This window comes from Grus americana, chromosome 9, assembly GCF_028858705.1.
Source record: "Grus americana isolate bGruAme1 chromosome 9, bGruAme1.mat, whole genome shotgun sequence".
Lineage (NCBI taxonomy): Eukaryota > Metazoa > Chordata > Aves > Gruiformes > Gruidae > Grus > Grus americana.
The window spans coordinates 4,778,572-4,799,126 of record NC_072860.1 but is presented as its reverse complement, the minus strand read 5'-3'; the positions used below and the strand labels follow the sequence as shown (position 1 = coordinate 4,799,126).

Here is a 20,555-nt window from a genome sequence, read left to right as displayed (position 1 = left end):
CCTAATAATCAGGAAAAAAAATTATTCTTAATCCATCCCAGTTGTCTGAAAGTGGGAGGGAGAAGAATGGCTTCTTCCCACATACAAATATCCCACATGGAAGATGTGTCCTTGCCTGGGCCTTTCTGGGGATAGCAGTCCAGTTAAAGACTATCATTTTCATACTTAAAAGCACTGGTGAACAGGGAGAAAACAGCTCTCATCCTGCTTTTGATCTCATGTGAAGCATTTCACACTTGTATTTTTTTCCCTTGAACATTAAGAAGTGCATTTAGCTCCTTATTCTAGAGCTTCCTACTGACTGCCGTTCAAACATTGGTAGGAAATCAGGGGAAGGACACAAAACAAGTCCAACTGGTTCACTCTCTTGTTTTCCAGGGTGAAGCACTCGGATAGGTAAACTAACATTCACCTGATACAATCTTGCAACTCATGGTGATAGGCTGGAAGGATTTTCCTGGCGACTCTGCAGGGCTTGGACTCTGACCTTGAGGCACTATTTTACAGCTAGCTGCAATGGGTTGAAAAGCTGAATTTCCATGAGAGCCAAAGGCAACTTTCTGTGTGGCTAACTTGGTGGGAGTCCGTTCTATCGAAGATGGCAGGGAATAAAACGTGGCATGTCTTTCGGTTTCAGCATTCCCAGGGAATCCTGATTAAAACAGGGAAAAGAAGAAAAATAGTTCTTAGGCTGAGACATCTAATTCCTTACTGTGCTTCTCTACACAAACAAAACTCAGGTATGACAAACACGCTCTCAAAGGAAGGAAGGAAAAGCAAGCGATGGGCAGCGCTGAACGGGGAGAAAGTGAGGTAGGGGGTTCCTCCTGTGCAAGCCTGTTGGATCTGTCCCTGAACAGAAGAATAAAACGCTACTGTGTACAGCCTGTTCAGCTGTGGCAGGCGATCAGCCACTCCTAACACATTTTCTTGGAACAACCCTTCTATTGACCAAAACCTGCTGGTAGTTTCAAGTGTCCTCAGTTAGGGGTCCACAGGACTAAGGCTGGCTCTCCTTTGCAGAGAATCTCGCAGTGCATTTTTTGGAGTAAGAGCACAAGGAGACCACCTACTGCCTTGTGACCTGGGCTAAGGAATTCACCTTACCTAACGCAGAAGGAGATCAATTAACCTGGAGCTGATGAGAGAAGCCACTGTGTAAGAAAGAGGCAGATTTACTCCCTCCCTGTTTTCTGCAGCACTGCTCACCTAAAGGTGCTGCATATCCTCCTGTTTGAACAAAAAGCATTTAAAATTCAGTTGTGTTTCTCCTTTTTTGGCCACAAGAAAACATGGCACAAACAGTGGACATTCTTCTCGCTGAGCCAGAACATCGCCAGTGGCATTACGGCACCTACCAGAAAGCACACCATGCAAGACACCAGCTTAAAGCCGTTCCTTGAGCACAGGAGTGTCAGGATAAATCAAGAAAGGCATCAGACCATGTTGCATGTGACCATCTTTTGAAATATAAAGTTGCTGTTTCCAGCAAGTTTCTCACGCTAAAATGTGCAAACCATAAAAGACATCCTTGTTTCTCAGCCCAGTTAACCAAGGTCTATCATGTAAGCCTTGACACCATGTATTTCAGAAAATAAAGCTAAATGCTAACAGAGGCACCGTTTTTCCTACTTCACACAAACTAAAAATCAGAACAGTGTGCCCAACTGGCCAGTGCTAGCTTGCTTCAGGCAACTCAAATGATCCTAAGGCATCAACTGCTGGCCCACTACAATGGCTGCTGTGTTTCCTGATCTTGCAGGGGAAGGTCAGAACGAGACCGCGACATGCACAGATGCCATCCCTTGGACAAACGTGCACTACATCTTTGTCACTTTCTATTTTCAACACCACAGTTATGTAGTCTTTTTTTTTTTCTCCCACAGCTAACTCATGTCTATAACTGAACACACCACTAGACCAATTCTTTAAATCTATACACAGTTCCCAAAACATTCAGAAACCTAAAAAACCCTCTGAAAACTGTCTGCCAGGAACAAAACTACAAGTGCTATTCAACAACCTCTTTTCCAACTACATCTGCTGAATAAAGCTCCATATTCACTACATTTAGCAAAACAGAGCCCACTCACAAACTCCAGATTTGAAAAAAAAAAAAAAAATAAAAATCCCAACCAACAAACAACAAAACCCCGCAAACCAAAACAATTTCTGAATTGCATTTCAGAGTACATTGAGGAAATAATCATCTGGGGTGACGAAGGAACAGGAAGCACTGGCAACCTTTAAGCCAAAAGACCAATTAAGATGAGGTGTCCAGAAGAGCTGAAGTTCCAAGAACTTGAATTTCACTGATACCCATTCGCTTTACCTTTGTCCGCAGAAGCATCTGGGCTGGAGTCCCGCAACTGTTTAATTGGCGACGAAGCTTTGACTGGTGCTGGGATACTCAACGGCAGCGGTAAAGATGTAGGAACGTCAGAAAGGTCAGACTCCGAAGACTGGGAGAAGAGATATTCCTCGCCAAGGGAATGCCTATGTAGCTCCACATCCACTACCTTCCAGAAATAGGAGAAAGGATGACATTAGTATTTGGTAGCTAGGTAAAGATATAAAAAGTGAAAACAACTATGCCTTTTCTTTTTATTTTGATGTCTAGAAACCTCTCCCTCTCCTCCCCCCACCTCTGCAAAAAACTTCCGTTTGTTTCGGGGGAGACTTCCCACAGGTCCAACAGCACCTGAGCTAAGACAAAAATCTTGCAACATTTAACCACCATGGTAAAATAGCACATCTCTCAGTCCGTGGGGAAGTCCGAATAGTGAACACTGTATGGAATATAGAGCCCAGCTCCAAGCATCCCACTAAGGAAAGGACTGCATACTCCCTTAGGGACAGGCAAAAAACTGCAGCTTGCCTTTTTTGATAAGGCCTTGAGAAACACACATTAGCTGCTCTTCAAAAGTGTTCTTCAATCACAGTAGTAGACATCTCACACTAATGTTTTCTCCACAGACTGAAAAGCTGAAGTAATGCAATTTCACCATAAAAATTTCCATTCACTACAGTACAGCAAGGGGAAAATAATACCAAAAAAACCCTTTAGGGATAGAGCAAATTATGAGTTATTAATTCATTTATTTTATTTTAAGTTTTAAGAGTTCATCTTCCATGAAGATACTGCATCTTGACAGACACAGAAGCCTAGAAGTACTTAATATACTGCAAAATTCCAGCAGGATAGTTGGGTGATCCCTTTAACTTAATGAATGAGATCTCCAGCACATCAGAATGCAAATCAAGACATTGGTACCAGAAGCTCCACAAAGAAATGAAAATTAAAACTGTAGCACAAGTTGAGTTCTTTATGAAAGAAGAGCTGGAAACAGTCTCCCCTGAACTGGAAAGCGGAAAAAATGACTCTTGTCATGAATAGTGACAAGGTGTCATAATCATTTCATTTAACAAGAGAGCAAAATCTACATTCCAGAAATTGTGAAATCAAATGGGTCTGTACCAAGTCCCGTGTATCTTTTTGTTTTTAAATATTCTCAATGGAAGCAAAGTACAACATCCATCCCATGACCCATTGACTCACCGTTTCTGCGCCAAGCGTCTGCAAGCCTGTGTAGGTCCTGTCCAACTAGGTAAAACAATACATTTGTATTAACCAGGGCAAAGCCATATATTAGCTAGAATTTACAAAACAATTTGTTTGAAAGGGGTTGAAGTTATGTAAGTTGAGCAGCAGCATATCAAATATTTTGAGGCTACAGGGTCAGAAATCCATGTGCTCTGTTTAGTACCCTCTCACCTGCAAAAAAGCCAACCACAACCCAAAGCCTGCACTAAAGTAGAAAGGAGAAAAAAAGCTGAATGAAATGAGGTTGTTGGGGAGATACAATCATAGAATGGTTTGGGTTGGAAGGGACCTTAAAGATCAGGCCAACATACATGTCCCTAGAGCAGGGACATCTTCAACTACATCAGGTCGCTCAAAGCCCCATGCAACCTGACCTTGAATGTTTCCAGGGATGGGGCAATTATTATTTCAACCTAAGAGGAGCTTTTGAGGAGCATTCTTTTTTGTTCCTGAAGTCAATATAAGGAAATAATAATGGGGGGGGGGGAATCAAAGAGATTTAAACTAACCAGCACAAAGGCTATGTTTGCACTATACTTTTGATTAAATAACTGTTTACACTGAATTATCAGCTGATGAAGAGGCAAAAAATCCCAGAGGCATCTATTAACATACATATAGAGCTGGGTTTGACAGGATCCTGGTGCCCCGGAGCTCAGTGGCAGATGGGCTGCCAGCCATGGATGAGAGCTCGGCTCACTCACATCACCTCACAGCTGCCACAGGCTCACTATACAAACAGCAAAGATTTGGTGATTTGAGTTCTTGTGTGCCACAGACTGGATCAGTTTCCTTCTATAGGCTGGGCTTCCTTTTCTGCACAACATCCATCAAACTGTTACCAATTTCTTCTCAAGTTATATCTCTCCAAATATATTTTACTCATCACCTGCATTAAGTGTCCCTAAGTTCCAGGGGAACATTTCCAACCTTCTCTACTGTCTGTATTTGGGGTTGCAACGAGGTATTTACATTAGCAGGAAATTCATTAATGCAGGCAGGGTTTAAATAAAAACTAATCATGTTGCTCAAAGAAACAGGAAACTAAACCAGCTCAGGACTTAATTCCACTAACACTAGGGACTACTAATTAAAAGGAAAACAAGAGCAATGGCCTAGTTTTGCAGGACTGCTGCATACTATAAATCCTATTGAGCATGACAGGACAGGTGGATGAGTTGAAAAAGAAAGCTCTTTTCAAAAGGAACAAGGAACAAATGGGGAATCTCAGCTCCTCCCTGTCCATTCTACCAACAGATATAATCCCTAGCTGATATGCGCAAGTGCTGAAGGAACAGAACAGATACAGCAACGACTTTACCAACAGAAAGATAGCCCTGCAGCACCCTGTCAAATTAAAGCCAGTGAGAGCATGATAAAAATCTCAAACTGCGGGGGAAAAAAACCAGGTAAATGCTTTGCTGCTCTGAGCAGTATCAGTTCCAGCTTCTGCAAGGCTGGGTTCCTTGGCTACAGCATCACCTTCAATATAGCCAAGGTAAGAGGTGTTCCTGGATCTGTTCTGGTTCTCCAGCTCAACTATTCGTGTGCAAATAACCAGCAGGACATACACACAACAGAGAGGGACAGAAGCGCATACACAAGCAGACCCTCTTCTCTAGATTATGCAGGAGAGCTTATTTAATTGCCTTTCTCTCAAATATTTTGTTCAAATACCTTCAAATTGTGTATGATGTCAATCCTCTTGTTCTGGCTATCCTTGAAGTGTATCTGGACTCTCACAGGGAATTCTCCCCAGCCTCTCCTGGTGAGGTGAAACGGAGGTTCTCTGGAAACAAACAGTGATTCACATTTTGGATGCAGAAGTGGTATAGCTTTCACCTACCTCTTTTTCAGAAAGCCAAAGGCTGCTTTTCTAACTGACAACTAAAGCTATCTTCAGGCCTCCTCTTCACCACAGAGAGAATGCAATCACAGAAATGATAATTTTATGGCTTTGGACAGCTGAAACCAGAGTTTTATTTTGCACAAGGGGACAGGGAAGAAAATGTAAAACACTGCTGAATAAGAGAACACAGGAAATGTGCATCTTTGGGGGTCAGGGGAAGGCTGTGTAATGCCAAATGAAAAATACTTGTTTCAAAAAACCCCAAGTCAGCTCCTAGGACACAGCTGCAAGGTGAGTTTTCAATGCAGCATTTTGCAATCACTTTCTGCTATTCCCTATCTAGTAGCAAGAACACACACGCTTCATGTAACACCACATTTATCTGTAACATTTACCATTACTTTGTTTGTATCTCAGCTTGTTGTTATTGTAAATCCCAAATGCAGTTTTGCAACGAAACAAAACACAAGAGGCTTAAAGGCTATTTTCAGTCCAGAACATTAATGTTCACTACAATGACCAGGACTGTGCAACAAGAAGAAATCAATTAACTAGACAGGATTAAAACAGAACACAAACAGCATTGACATCAGATACTAGAAACTGAGAAAGGCACAAAAATAGAGCAGTCAACTGTAATTTAGTATGTTATACAAGAAATACAAAGGAGTTTGCTTTCGTCCTGCTCAGGGTTGCCTTCTCAGAAACATCAGTGAGCCTTACCAACACCTTTATCTCAAATATACCTTTCTGGAGTTGCCTTTCATTCAGTTTAACTTTGCGAGAATTAAGTTGCCATTCTGTACCTAGGCCGTCTCCCCACCTTCCTCCAGGCAGGCAGCTGAACGGCCCATGGACAATAATTTCTTCGGGAAGACGCAAAGTAGTTTGAAGGCATCCTCCCGCTGCCTCGTCCAAAGGAGCAAGAATGGAAGATTGACAGGGCATTTCCCTGCAGCAGTCAACAGAGAACCGACTCCGCTGATCTCAGAGTCACAGCTTTGAACATAGGTTTGGGAGAGGACAGAGAAGCTGCCCTGCTTCTGTAGCACCAACGCCATTACACTGACGGGAAATTCCTTCAAGCATGCAGCCAATGCCACTGATCTCACTACAGTATTTGGGAAAGGGATAAAACTTCTTGCCCAAATGCACATGTATCACTAAAGCTAAGGGCAAAAAAGCTTTCTGAGACTCCTCTTTCTTTTCCACTCTGGACAGGGTGGGAGGTGGAGAACACCTCTTTTAACAATGGAAGTCTAACCTGCACAGCAGACACCGTAAGGCATACAAGAGATGTATAAACTCACATGAATAACATGAAATGCAAAAATTAAATGCTTTTTTCCAGTAGGAAAATAAAAAAACCAAAAACATTTGGCACATTTGCCACATAAGAACTAATTTATTTTTACTGTTATTTTGGAGTAAGTCAGGCCAAGCCAGAGGTTACAGACAGACATGGAATACAAAACCAGGAAAAGAAGTTGTTAACTTTCTAAGAAACTTGGCATAGTAAGCCTGGCAAACATAAAGACTGGAATAATGACTGGAATAATTCCTTATTACCTCACTTCTACCAGGTCATTAGGTTTGTAACTGGGATGGAGGAAGAACCAAACTTTCTTGACAAAGTGATTTATGCTGGGTTCTCTCCGAGAGCCTCGGACATACACCATCCATTTATGGGTCGACTGATCGTTTTCTTCTCTCTTGTCAGGGGGAATGTATCTGGCAAAGACATTAAAAAACAAACACAAGATAAAAATCCCAAATAGATAAATACCACAAAAAGTATCTCGGGAAAGATTAGGTAAAAAAAATTAGAGATGGTAAAATGCCCATGTCATCTTGTGCCCTGTATGGTTCTGCTCATTATTCCTTACTCTGACAGTTCATCCAGCTCTTCAGAAGAACTCCAGAAACAGATACAGGTCCCGTAATCTACTCTATGCTCCTAAGACATTTCCTCAACTTTAGTGTACAACTGCTATATGAAACCTGTCCATTTAAACATCTGCTTCTTAATTAGGCTTAATTTTAACATTCTACTGTTGTCAAATCCCCTTCCCCCTCTTTTCTGAGATATTAAGAAGTCAAATCACTCCAGATCATCAGCAACAAAAAATAACTATTCTTATAAATTTTTAAGAAGCTTCATAGTCAACACTTGGTTCCAGGTCCAGGCTTAGGTAGATTTTCAAGATGTGTTTCTAACGCCGTAAGTCTCATCAGCAAATGTTTGCTACTTTCTGCGCCAGAGGAAAAGACTAACTTGAGTAGTGTGAGGGTAGAGAGTTAAAACCTGGGCTTCTCCATAAAATGAATGCCTTTCTTCACTAATTTCCTCAAAGTTCAAAAGTTATGTATATTTACTTGTCTTAATTTTTTTTTTTTGAAAAAAAAAAAAAAAAAAAACCAAAAAAACCAAAAAAACCCCCACAAAAAACCACAAACTAAAAAACTGTACAAATGACTTTCTTCAGACTATGCTGGACTTTCACAATTTTCCTCATTATGGTGGTTTGTGGGGGGGTTTTTTGTTTGGTTTTGGGGTTTTTTTTTGTTTTGTTTTAAAAAAAACCCAACACATCGTCCCTGTGAACCCACTGAATTAGCCATTAGGACAAGTGGCTTTTCCAAATTTTCATGGAAAAACTTGGGATTTCTAATTGGTCAGAAAAGGCTGAGACTCCCCTTGAAAGAAATAGATCTTAAAACCTCCAAATATATGTACACACACACAAAAAACCCCAAACAACCCCAACTACTAAAATGCCTGTTCCTCCCACAGAAAAACTCATGCAGACACTCGAGGAGGGCAGCCTTGGGTACAGTGGTTATTCAAGGGCAACATCTCACATTGTGACAGCCTAGCAATTTTATTTGTCTCCTAATTTTAACATCCTATTTTTAACTTCCTATTCCATTTGATCCTGAAAAAAAGGCCCATCCCTCAGACTGTGGATACTAACTTGGAGACGTTGCCAACCACAATCGTTTTCTTCACATAAAGCCGTGAAGTTTCATCATTTGACAGTCCAGCATTTCGTTGTCCTGGTTTTTGAGAGTTTGAAACACCCGAACTGTCCTGAGGGTAGGGGAAGAAAAAAAAAGGCAAACGAAAAAACCAAACATTCCTCTTAAACATCATTTTGTTGTTAAAAAAAGTAAACCTGCATAGTTAAATGAGACGCCAACAATGAATCATCCCTAAAAATACTCAAATTGCTATCTAGGCATGTTTAAGCAACTCGGGCACGCAGCAATGATATACTACCTAGCCAAGTGTACACTGCATGGCTTCACTGAGCGTACATTATGCAACATACCATGGATCTGAGCCACGACTTCAGCTTGGGTTTCAAAAGCACTGCCACTGCACTATCTAAAAAACATCAAGCACTGCTAGAGTGGCATCATGCTGGTTGCTAATCACAAATAAAGCTAAATTTCCTCTGAGTGGCTTCTGAAAATCTAAATCTTTCTCATTCCCAGTTTTTGCTGCTTTGAGGGACTCCTGCATTGCTTCATGGTGAAGAGCTGAGGCTGGGCTTACGACGACATGATGACCCACAGTGCCAACCTAGGCTGCGCTGTCGTTTGCATGGGACTGAGAGGCTTTTCTACGACTCTGCTGGGTAAGGAGGCTGTTCAGAGAGTAAGAGACTGACATCCTCTCACGAACAACAGTGTTGGTGCCACAGCTCCCTGGAGGGTGCTCCACTGAGCATTCGTCAGACGAGGGCCAGCGTGGGGAGCAGTGGATTCACTAGGAACAGCTACACCTCCTCTGTTAAGTCAGTGATGCCTCAAACTGCAGCAAGGAGCCACAGAAGGCTGGGATGGCTCCTGCTCCTCATCACTCCCTCAGCCACCTCTGGGCCACGGGCCATGTTGGTCAAAGACGTACCAACACGCTACACTCAAGCAATACAACTGCTCCATCAATGCCACCAGTGCAGAAACAAGTTATATCGGTCTGGTGGGTTACGATATAAGTGAGTCCACATTATATATTGTTTACCTGCCTTCTGCTATGGATCCTACACAGTTTCAGCAAACTGCAGCCCTGTTATCAAGGGTCTCACACTGCTCAATGGAGGCAGAATCATTGCTCTTTCTGCCACGTATTATCGCAACTTGTTCAGCTGCAGAACAACCATGCGATGAGATATATCCATCTCTGGTTTGGGTTAGAGGCTGTACTCCTCTGGCAGGCCCAACAGCTTAAAGGAACTGAAAGGAAACCAAAGAGTTTCATCTCACCTAGCAAGCTGCATTTCACCTGCAGCCAGTGAGAGAGCCTCCCTGGTGGCACTAACTGCAGCCAACAGGTGAAGCATTTCTGTAGCTGCACAGCGAGCCATAAAGGGAATGGATTCAGGTCAAAAATAACCCAGAAAAAAGCATGGGGGAACAATGAAAGAAGGTATTTTTAACCTGGGTCAGTCTGGTTCACTTAAGCAAACAGTGATGTTAACCAAGACAAAAACAACTCAAACTACGCACCCAGGCTCTACCAGCCAATCCACCACGTCACCACGTTTTCTCCACAGGCTGCTGAGGAGGCCAAACCACAAACTCTAGTGGTTCAACCACTCTAAGCAATGCAGTCCCCATGGGCACCCAGGGCCAGGCAGCAGCACTGCTTCTTATAAACACTGCTGGGAATGACATATCTTGCTCTTCTCTCCAGGCTCTACCCTTCCTGACCTGACTTCCATCTGCAGAGCAAAAGCCTTTGCTCAAGCTGTGAAACACCTTCTTCCCCAGAGGCTATCAACCAAGGCAGTGGCAGATAACTGGGCTAACACGAACACTATCACTGCTGCCTGACTGACCTCTCTGTTGGGCAAGACTGAGTTAAGAGGAGTTACCCAAGTTACATATACTTCAGTTAGCCTTACAGCAAAGCCAGGCTGAGAGAGTGGGAGCAAGCAGTTGGAGAGGGTAAGAAACAGATCTTCAGCAAGGTAGGTGAAAACATGAAGAGCTCCTGGTGCCAGCACTGAGTCCAGACAGAGCACACACCTCCAACAACTTGACCATCACTTGAGTTTTACTTTACCCGGCCAGTATTTCTGCTCTGTCTCTGGTCCAGGCTGTTTGTCAGCCGCTCGTCTGCATCCAAGTTGCCATTGTCCTTGTCCAGGAGAAAGTCATTGTGCTGGGAGAGCGAGTCACTCTCGGAGTGGTTGGCAGATGGAGTGTCTGAGCCCTGGTTAGCTGGAGACGACGATCTGGAGGGCGATTCCAAGAATTTCTTGATTGAAGGGTGATTAAGAATTGTCGCATCACATGACCTGGTCCCCTGCAACAAAGAGGTCAGGCAGATCCGTCACTATTTCCCTGCGGCCCAGATAAAAACAAAGCTGCGCCAGAAGCAGAGCAAAAAGTCAATGTATGAAGAGCGAGCAAATATTTAATCAGCTGCCTTGCAGGAAAAACATATGCCCAGTTCTACAGAAACAGGATCCCAAATTGAATCTGTTCCTTTAGACCTTCTGATCTCAGAAACTCACCTGGTTTTGGAAAGGAGGACTGCAGCCTGCTGTCCCTTTGAAAACAACAGTTTCCCTTCCTGCACAGACACCTACAGTCTTATACCGTACAAAAGACCACAGCTGCCCAATTTCTGCAGGCAAGCAGGGTATGTAAATGCATCAGGATCTTTAGTTTTGATACTGACTGGCAGTACTGCCAATGCCCATGAGGCAAGCTACACATAATTAGCACCCTGTCTGCTCCCAAAGCTTAACAGAGGATAAAGAATAATGTGCTTAGGCATGCTTGCAAACTTTCCTCAAAATGGACATATTAGAACTAATCTTAGGTCCTCCTAAACCTGCAAGGGGGAAGATGGGGCATGTGTGTGTGTGTGTGTTTAAATCTCTTTTGGTTTTTTTCATTACTGTGACAAAGGACCAATGTATTTTTTTCCTGCATTTGCTTTTAACCTCAGAAATAGCAAGGAAAACACCCATCACTCAAAGCAAGTGTCCCTCAGCCACTTCTCCCAGCCATCAGTCCTCCCTGTCACCTTGGTTTGATGATGAACCAACTGAAGGCAACAGAAACACCCTTATGCCAGCAGCAGAGCACCAACAGATAAGCTCACTCCAGCTCCTGAAGCCACACACTCACACTAGAGTTGCACTGACAGCTTTTCTTGCAGGCAGTACCAGCTGAAAGAAGCTTTCTCCTTTTCTGCCTGAAGCACCTGGATCAGCCAGGCTGGCACAATTATTCAAGGGGAGTGAGCAGGTCACAAAGAAAAACAAATCAAGAGACTGATTTGAGATTTTTCTTTGGGTGGTTGGAGCTTCCTTTTCCTTTGCAGGGTTATTTTTAATCAACTTTAAGTTCCCTGATCCAAAATTCTGCCAGTGTGATGGAGGGGGTGGCATAGGGACAGATACCAGCGCCACTACAGAGCAGCAGAACTGCCCTCGAGAGGTGGTAGCAGGAGCAGAGTTAAACACTGATCCACCTTGGACTTTGGAGGTTCATTTGAGAACTTTCTTTCCAATGTCCATTAGGTACGTGAGCAAAGCAATTACCAATTCTCAATTAGCTGCTCGACAACACTTAAGAGTTATAACCACATATCCAACAGTGGGAACACACACACATCATGACCAAAAAACCCAGAAAAGAAAACAAAGCAGCACCAAGAACCTTTTTTTCTTTTCTACCTCTAGTCAAGTAAACTGACCAACAGCTTGTCCACTAATTTGTGGGAAAATGTAATAAACTGTAATCATACAGAATTATAAGCCTCAAAAACACAGCAGCAGTAGGTTGAAGAACTGTTTATATTTAGGAGAACAGGTTAGGAATTTGCAAATCATCTTCCTAGAAGTTCTGAATTAAACTACAAAGACTCCCATTCTACCAGAAGCAAAAACAAGACAATCATTCCCTGCCAACTGAGTCAAACATACAGTAACCGCACATTAAAAACTGACAACAAAGAAAACTGAAACCAGTAACAATTTTAAAATAAAAAGACAACTGATTTAGCCTGCATGCAAATCACGACTTTTAGAAAAAATTAAAAATGCAATCGAAGATGCAGCTACACTAGCCATAAACTCATAAAAACTACAGGGAAACTAAACAAAGCAAGGATGCACCAGTAAGTTTTGTGAACACTTTGAAACAATGACAAAAGTTATTATTTCTGGCAAGTGTGAAAATCAGCAAGGAAAAAGCAAACACCCTGCATGGCAGACCAAGTAAAGAACAAGGGACAGTGCAAGCTCTTGCTGACACATGGTGACATCAGATAAAAACATTTTCAAAGACCAGAACCCAGCTCACATTCTTCAGCCGCCTACATAAAAATCAAGAGGGGAGAAGGGATCTCCAAGCCTCCTAATACTACCATAATCTGTCTCAACTCCGGGTTGCTCAACTCAAGTTCAGTGAGGGAAAAACAAGCTGGACCTTTTTGTTTTTACTCCCCTCCAAGTCTTCTGGAAATCACCATAAGAAAACAGCAGTAGCAGGAAGAGTCGTTGCTTGAAAGAGAAATTCTCCTGGTACTAGAGCAAAGCCTAGGTTTGCAGCATCCATCTACAGTTTTCAAAAATCAACTCTCTACTGGAAATCAGATCAACTCCCTGAATTGATGGCAACTAAAATACCCAAACTGGTAGTGAACTGCATGTCAGCTGGGAGACTGCATGAGTCATGAACAACCTGTGATTACCAGTCTGTTACAGAGTGCTCAGAACTGGGGTTTAACTAGTAGGGTTTGGGTGTTTTTTAATCTCCTTGTGAATTTTTAACCTCTATGTGATATCTCTTCAATTTATCTCCTGCTTTACTGCTGCCATCAGTACGTTCATCAAACCATAAACAGACTGGCTGTCAGGGTAAAGGGAGGATGGTTTCATGGCACTGCCTGAGACCCAAGAAATCTTGATTTTTAATTTTTTTTTCCCCTGAGAAGCTTCAAAATCCATCTGCTTTCACTTTCCTCCTGTGAAATGGGAAAACATGTTCCCCACTTTCCAGGGCTCTGCAAGGACAAACTGTGCAGCGTGTGAGAAGCAAGGTGCTCTCATGCAAGAACGGATGAAAAAAGTGCAGAGTATTTCAGAAACCAGAACTAAGTGCTGCTGAATGACTTCTCAGCTGCTGAGTGATGCACAGGTCTCCTCTCCCACTACCATCCCATTTGCAGATCGTATTCCACCATTTCAGAAAACCACATCTCAAAACCAAACATCAGTTGAATAGTCAGTGAACTACACATCTTCCCTAGCAAATATTCCCTAAAGTCTTATTATTTCCAAAGTAATTTTTACCTCTCCAGCTTTAAGGAGACCAGCAGATGCGTAATAGTTAGCCACAATACAGGCACGCAGCTTATCCATCATCCTTCTTGCTTCAATCAGGCGCTACAGAAAGAAGAGGTAACATATAGTAATGGATAACCACTGGAGCAATATCCCCGAACCCCAATGCACCAGGATCTTACGTATTTTTAAGAATAAAACCTTTATACCTGATCTATAACTTCAATTTCATGTTCTTTACTCTTCATTTCGACTGCAAACTGTTCTTTTATAATTGTCTCAATCTTCTGAACAGCAACATCTCGAGCTGCACAAGGCCACACATGGAAAAAAAAAGAAGTATTTATATTTCTATTTCTGAGGCTCTGTTTGAAAAATTAAAGATCAGAAATCATTACGAAGTGAGAAATAAAGGGATAATACGTTCAGCACACACACAAAAAAAAGGGAAGGATCATTTTTCTGCAAAAGAAAGCAATTTGTCTTAACAAAAACCACATGTATCTTTAAAAGCTGGTTCACGTGGAGGGCTATTTTCTCCTTTTTAGGTCTGAGATGATAAATAACAGAAGATGGGAAGAACAGGACCAGTTTGTTTACTTCTGTCTCAGCAAAGCTGTAAACAGAAAAAGGAAAACTCAAATGTGCTATGGCCAAGTGCAGTTACCGCTGCGATTGCGCAGGAGTACGCTGGAACACTATGTACATTTTTCTGCTCTCTTTGGCCCAATTCACATCCAGGAAATTTACACCACATCATGCAGCAATAATAAGGCAAACTAATACTTTATACGTTCAGCACTGGCATGAAGTGCAGCCTGCTCTGGAGTGCCTACAAGCCTTTTATTACCCACAAAGGAAACGACCTTATTGAAAGCTGGTCTACCTCTTACAAAATCCTCTTCCAGCACGGCAGTCAAAATATTTTAGCCTTTCAGCAGGAGTTTATTAATCTTAGTGGAAAGCATGTAGTTTAATATTTCAAACTGTGTGAATACCTTACTGCAAATTAGTGGCTTAGAACTAAATTGGCATCTTACTGTGTTTTCCTAGAACATGTATAAACATAGGAAGACTAATTCTTTTTGTTTTACACCTACCGTAGACTTTAATACTGCCCTTCCCTTAAGTCACCTCCATTATATCGGGGAGGGTCAAACATCTGTTTTTAGTAAGTTCTAAGCAAGAACTTGGAAAAGCAGGAATTATACTTCTAGAAGAAAGCCTGGAAAAGGTCCTCCAGCCTGTGTCAGAAATACAGTGACCTCACTGCAAAGAAGATCAGAGAAACAGCCTGGGTTCCTCTGAAAAAAATCTCACATTGTTTCTACATCGAATAGGAGACCACAGCACCAAGACTTTGTTTTGAGCTTCAGAGGAAGCATTCGTTTGACTAAAGGGTGCATATCTGTTTGAAGAGGTTTCTAATATCCCAATAGAAAGAATAAAGAAATCAAAAGCAAATCAAAACTTTGCTGGGATGTTCCAGCTAGCATACATAATTTTACTGTCTGATTAGGTACAACAGCAGTAAAGCAACTGATGCTCTATTTACAACAGGGGTATCCTAAATATTTTTACTTATTTCCAGATATCTGTGTATATATATTTTAGGACCAGAAATAGTTCAAGCCTACATTAAAACAGGATTATGGTTGAAACTGTACGAGTAATGCAAAATTAAAAAACAGAGGGATATGATTTTCCTCAAACAATGAACATCATGCCTAGGAAATTCACATGTAAGGCTACACTTAAAATAGACCTAAACAGATTAAGGTATGAGATGTACAGTTCAGACAGGGACAACTGCTTCTTCCCAAGACCGATGCCATGCAACACTAGCATTATGACAATTAAAGCACTTTAGGATTTGCGGTTGTATTACAGAGGCTTTTAAGAACACTCTATTTTCATATTTTTCCCAGCTTAGCATCAACCACAGTCCCTAATTAAGATCGTGTTAGTGAAATTTGTATACTTAAGAAATTCTTTTATCAAAACTTGGAGATCTTCCATGAGAAGAAGAAAGAAGCCAATTTGGAGGAGTCACCTGAACAGAAAGTTCACTTTGGCAAGGACAGTGTTCCAAGGCCCTGAGACTTTGCCTGCTAACTGTTAAGACCTTCTAAGAAGTTGTTTCAGAAGCGGATTAAAAACCTGCCTGCAGTCACCAGGACACTCCACCGCAGAGGGTGGTGACTTCTGGCAGGCAGGCAGGCAGGGCAGGGCAGGGCAGAGCAGAGCAGAGCAGAGCAGGCAGCCGGGAGTGGCGATGCTCTTCTGCCACAGCCAGCTCCACTGTCAGGGCCCCGAAAGGACCTGGCAGATACGACCTGCCCAGCAGCACACTGAGCCCAGAGTTCAGCCTCCTCAGACGTGTCCAGCTGTACGCTGTCCTCCAAAACATCACCCACGAAGCCATCATCTGTCCCTCTCCAACTGGCAGCTCCAGCATCCTGCTCTGCTCCTGGATCTTCTTCAGATCCCACAGCCAGCTTTGGTTTTCTCATCTCCCTGTTTGTCAGCTCCTCCCATCACGATCCTCTCACTAGCTGCACGATGCCAAAAATCACTAGCCTACTCCCTGTCCCAGGGGCAAGAAGCTCTACTCTCATTTGCCCAGAGATGACTGCAACCTGTCATAGGCATCCAGCCAACAGGCTGGCTCCCAAAGCAAGCATATCTGAGCATGCCAAATGCAAACCTACTCACCCAGCTACCCTCTCCACTACACTTCTTTATCCACCTTTCCTTCAGTTGGGTAAGCTGCTCCTCCTCCACCTTTGCATCTTTCAAAGCCCCCTCCTTCTCCCTGACTTACCCCTTCTATGCTGCTCCATTTCACTTTATCTGCCTACTCTTGCAAACATCTGTCATCTTCTAAGAGCCAGTCTACCTACCTCAGGGTCATAGATTTCTTTTACTCCCACTGCAGGGTCATGGATTTCTCCCCCCGCCCCCCATGCAGTACTGGGACCTGTATCCCCCAAAATGTAAACAAACTGCCAATCCTTCTGGAAGCAGACTTCAACTGCAAAAGAGATGCGCAGCAGGTTGGAGCACATCGCAGTATGGGTAACTGCTGGGAAGATGCACTGGCAAATAATTCAGCAAGAGGAACCAAAGCGCACGGCTGGGGCCTTGCAGAGCTTGTGCCCTAGCTGTTATCACGCGCCAAAGTCTGCATCCTCCTGCCTCACTGAAGCTCAGTTCAGCTAGCTGGTGGAAATGGCTCCATGTAGGACAATTACACCTTCGCAGAGGTATCAGCTCCTTGCTCTATTTCTGCCCTTTGACCCCTTAGCTCCTACTCCAGTCCTTTTCTGATCTGTTTGCATGCACATCCATAGCATTTCTAATCCCACTTGCGATAAGATCCCTTCACTTCAGACAGCTCCCACCTGACTGTTCGGCTGCTTTGTGACGCTTGTTGGGAAGCGTGACGGTGATCTCCTCATAGTCAGGGTCCTTCTCCACGATTACTCTCTTGATCCCAGACATGTTTGCTCCACTGCCCCACCGAAAGGAAAAATACGAGCATTAACATCACCCACAGCGACCTTCCGGGCAGGCTTCAGACCTTCTCCTGCAGCCGTGGGAGTCACGGGGGAGACCTCCCGAAAGAGCAAAGGACACGGCCCCCCGCGCCCCACGGCCGGCCAGCTCTGCCCCCGTGGTGCCCGCGGAGGGCCGAGGTTCCCTCAGCACAGGCACCACCACCTCGGACTGGGGAACGCTCGGCGCGGCCCAGCCGGGAGCTCCAACGATCCGCACCCCAAATACGCGGGGAGACGCCAGGGCCCCGCGACCTGGCCCGCAGCGGCGGCCGGGCACAGGCGCCTCCGCGCTAACCCACGCCCTCGCTGGGCTGCTGGAGCCATGGCTTCCCCGAGCGGGGTAACACACCGCGCCAGGCGCGGCTCCCCCCGCCTCTGAAAGCTGCTTAACCCGAGCCAGGACCCTTCCCGCGGGAAGGGGCAGCGCGTCCCCAGCGCCTCGGGCGCAGCATTGCCCGTCCGCGCCCGGGAGGGACGGCGGCCCCGGCCCCGGCTCCCCCCCCCCCCCGCCTTCCCGCCGCCGCGGAGCAGGACCCGCAGGCGTGAGGTGAAGCCGAGGCCGCGCCAGGCGCAGCGCTCCGGGGAGCCGCGGGGCGGCAGGGCCGGGCCGGGCCGGGCCCGGGCAGTGGCGGTGCCGGGACACCCCGGGGCCGCCGGGGGCGGGGCAGTGCCCGCGCGGCCGAGCCCACGTGCGCGGCCGGCGCCGCTCCCCTCCCCCCGCCCGCGCACACAAAGCCGCCGCCGCGGCCGCGCGCTCCTCCCCCTCCCCCGCCCGCCCCGCCGCTCACCCGCGCTCTGCCGCGCGCCGCCTGGCCCCGCCGCCGCCTGCACCGGCCGCCCCCGCCCGCCGCCCCGGGGCGCTCAGCGCCGGCCCCCGCCGCCCCGTCCCGCCGCCGCCGCCAGCAGCGCCGCCGCCGCCATGAGCGCAGGGCCGTGCGCCTGGATGCCCGTCAGCGGCTGGGGCGGGGCCCGCGCAGGCGGACAGCGGCGAAGGGGTGGGACGGCGCCGGCGACCGCCCCCCGGGGTGGGGGGGGGGGGTGGGGGAGGTCCGCACCTGCTGCCGCGGGCAGGTGCTGCCTCGGCGGGAGGCGGAGGGCAAGCCGGGCCCTCACCCGCCGGGCCCCGAGCGGAGGAAGGAGCGGGGAAGGGCCCTCAGGGGAAGGCGGCCGAACCGGGGCCGCTGCCGCTGTGGAGACCCGGCCGCGCCTCTCTCCCGCGGTAACGAACGGTTTGTGGGCGCTGATTTGCCCTCAACACCACAAAACCCCGAGATTAGCGACGCTGTAATGTCTCTGCTTAGGTATATTGACATAGTGGTCTAATTCTGATTTATTGTCTGAAGCAACCTTATTTTATGAAGTAATAAAATTTGAGGAAGACATTTTAATACAGAAGATATTCAGTGATGATGATTAGCAAAAAAACCCCAAAAAACTAAACAAACCAAGAAAATGAGGCACGGGCTGACCGAGATGCAAGATGCACCGTGTCACCTCACGGCTGGGATGGCGGCCCCGGCCTGCCCTTACCTGTTGTGCCCACAAGGCCCACCGAAGGGAGTTCTTGCACTGATCTCACAAAAAATAGCCTTAAAAAAAATCTTATACCATACTTACTACTCACTGTACTTCATAGGCTCTCAAATTGGAGCTAAAATTGTCCAAATTAGCATAGTTAATGCCTCAGTTTAGTTTTGGCCAGACTGTAATACCTCTGTCAGGTGAGGCTAATGGCAAATAGTGCTTTGGTCTGTGGTAGTCCCATGGGTGTGTGCAGTGAGCTGCTAACCAGCATAAATTAATGTCCTGCTCATACGTGTATTTGCAAAATTATTTGAGGCCACTGATTAGCAAGCGTATACTGAATGTTCAAGGATTAGCCCTTAAAGTCCTCTTTTTTTTCTGATTCCAGGACCACTGCTACAACAGTTTTCTGACGTCTTACCAAGCAACAAACGTGAACTATGGCAAATCGATTGAGACTGTTCGTATACTTGAATTTGTGTCATGCTCATCAGGAAAAGTACGTATATAATGTAGTTCAGTTTTATTTTCTTCCTTTTTCCTGCTTAATAGAAAGAGGAAGAAGGGGCTGTTGTTAAAATATTGCTGGCAGTTGACTATTTTTAAGACTTAAAATATCTTAAGATGGACTTCCAGCCTTCAAAAATATTTCCATTGCTTTGCAGTCTGTGGATTCCCTTTCAGGCAGTGTTACTTCTTTCAGGAAAGTAAACTTCTGCAAGCATTGAACTGGGTTGTAACTTACTTTTGGCACTGCAGCAAGAGCCACTTGGTTGCTGTAAACGAGCCCGGCCACACTGTAGAACTGCAGCAGACACTGTTGGCTTGCCAAGTTTTATTTCATGTTTGAAAACCCCTATGCATCTCAGTAGTACAACAGACAGACTTATTTTGGGTGTAGCCAGAACACCCCACATCTGAATACACCACACAGGGAATAGACTTGTGATACAGGTTAGATCTCAGTGGGCCACAGGGCAAAGCTGTGGAAGCTGTATTTGATTGCCGCAATACCTAAAAGAAATGGTTTTGAGAAGGCGGCAAGACTAGGATTACGTGAAGGGCAAGTTGAGTCTGGGATCCAGAATGTAGATTATGGGCAAGAGGGTCAGGAGTACAGCTAGTATTCCACTAGAAAGTACAGGAAAGATGGATATGATCTTTAAAAATGGGGTATTAAACCAAATACTTTCTTTGTATCAGTCTGAGCCTTTACCCTGCCAAGTAGGACCTTGAGAGGGCCAAGTAGTAGCTAATTTTAGGAGAATAAACTTTCTATGGGATTCTTTCCAACCTGTATTGTTGCCAATCACCTTCTTAGCATTACGTTACCTTTTCCTGATTTCACGTGCTGGTTTTCTCTTCCAAGTCCATTCGCATCCTTTTCCTATTCCAAAACCCAGGACTAACCAGCATTTCACATCCCACCCTCCTGCTTTATCATTTTTCCAGTTTTAAGTTTACTCTTCTGCACAGCCTCCACCTTGCCTTTATTCACATCAGTAGTAAGTTCCATGTCGAGGACAGAAAGTTGAACAGGGAAAACACCTAGACTGGGAGACGTAAGAAGGGATCGATGGATACAGAGACTGCAAAGGGGCAGAATCCAACAAGTTAAATGGCCCAGAAAAAAAGAGGAAGGAGTTTCCTCCTTGCACCACCAAGCCCCACCCTGGAACTTCTCATAAACTAAATAAAACGCAGTGAAC

General features: G+C 45.1%; 1 protein-coding gene across 12 annotated transcripts in view; it reads right to left on the bottom strand.

Annotated features, from left to right (window-relative positions):
- YEATS2 (YEATS domain containing 2) overlaps positions 1-18,251 on the bottom strand; it is a 50,982-nt gene extending 32,731 nt beyond the window's left edge. For 6 of the 12 annotated variants that reach the window (XR_008578355.1, XR_008578356.1, XM_054836020.1 and 3 more), the window contains exons 1-10: positions 17,167-17,824; positions 13,972-14,069; positions 13,772-13,864; positions 10,525-10,767; positions 8,429-8,544; positions 7,023-7,184; positions 5,282-5,393; positions 3,560-3,604; positions 2,333-2,519; positions 413-652 (exon numbers count right to left, since the gene is read on the bottom strand). Coding sequence is in view for 9 of the 12 variants with exons in the window: in XM_054836020.1 (XP_054691995.1) it covers positions 413-652; positions 2,333-2,519; positions 3,560-3,604; positions 5,282-5,393; positions 7,023-7,184; positions 8,429-8,544; positions 10,525-10,767; positions 13,772-13,864; positions 13,972-14,069; positions 17,167-17,266 (1,396 nt within the window). In the remaining 3 variants the exon portion in view is untranslated. Of the gene's footprint in view, positions 1-412; positions 653-2,332; positions 2,520-3,559; positions 3,605-5,281; positions 5,394-7,022; positions 7,185-8,428; positions 8,545-10,524; positions 10,768-13,771; positions 13,865-13,971; positions 14,070-17,166; positions 17,826-17,856; positions 17,994-18,112 lie in introns of those variants that run through there. The other 6 variants (XM_054836023.1, XM_054836024.1, XM_054836025.1 and 3 more) reach the window with 4 other exon arrangements.
- Between the last annotated feature and the right edge of the window lie 2,304 nt (positions 18,252-20,555).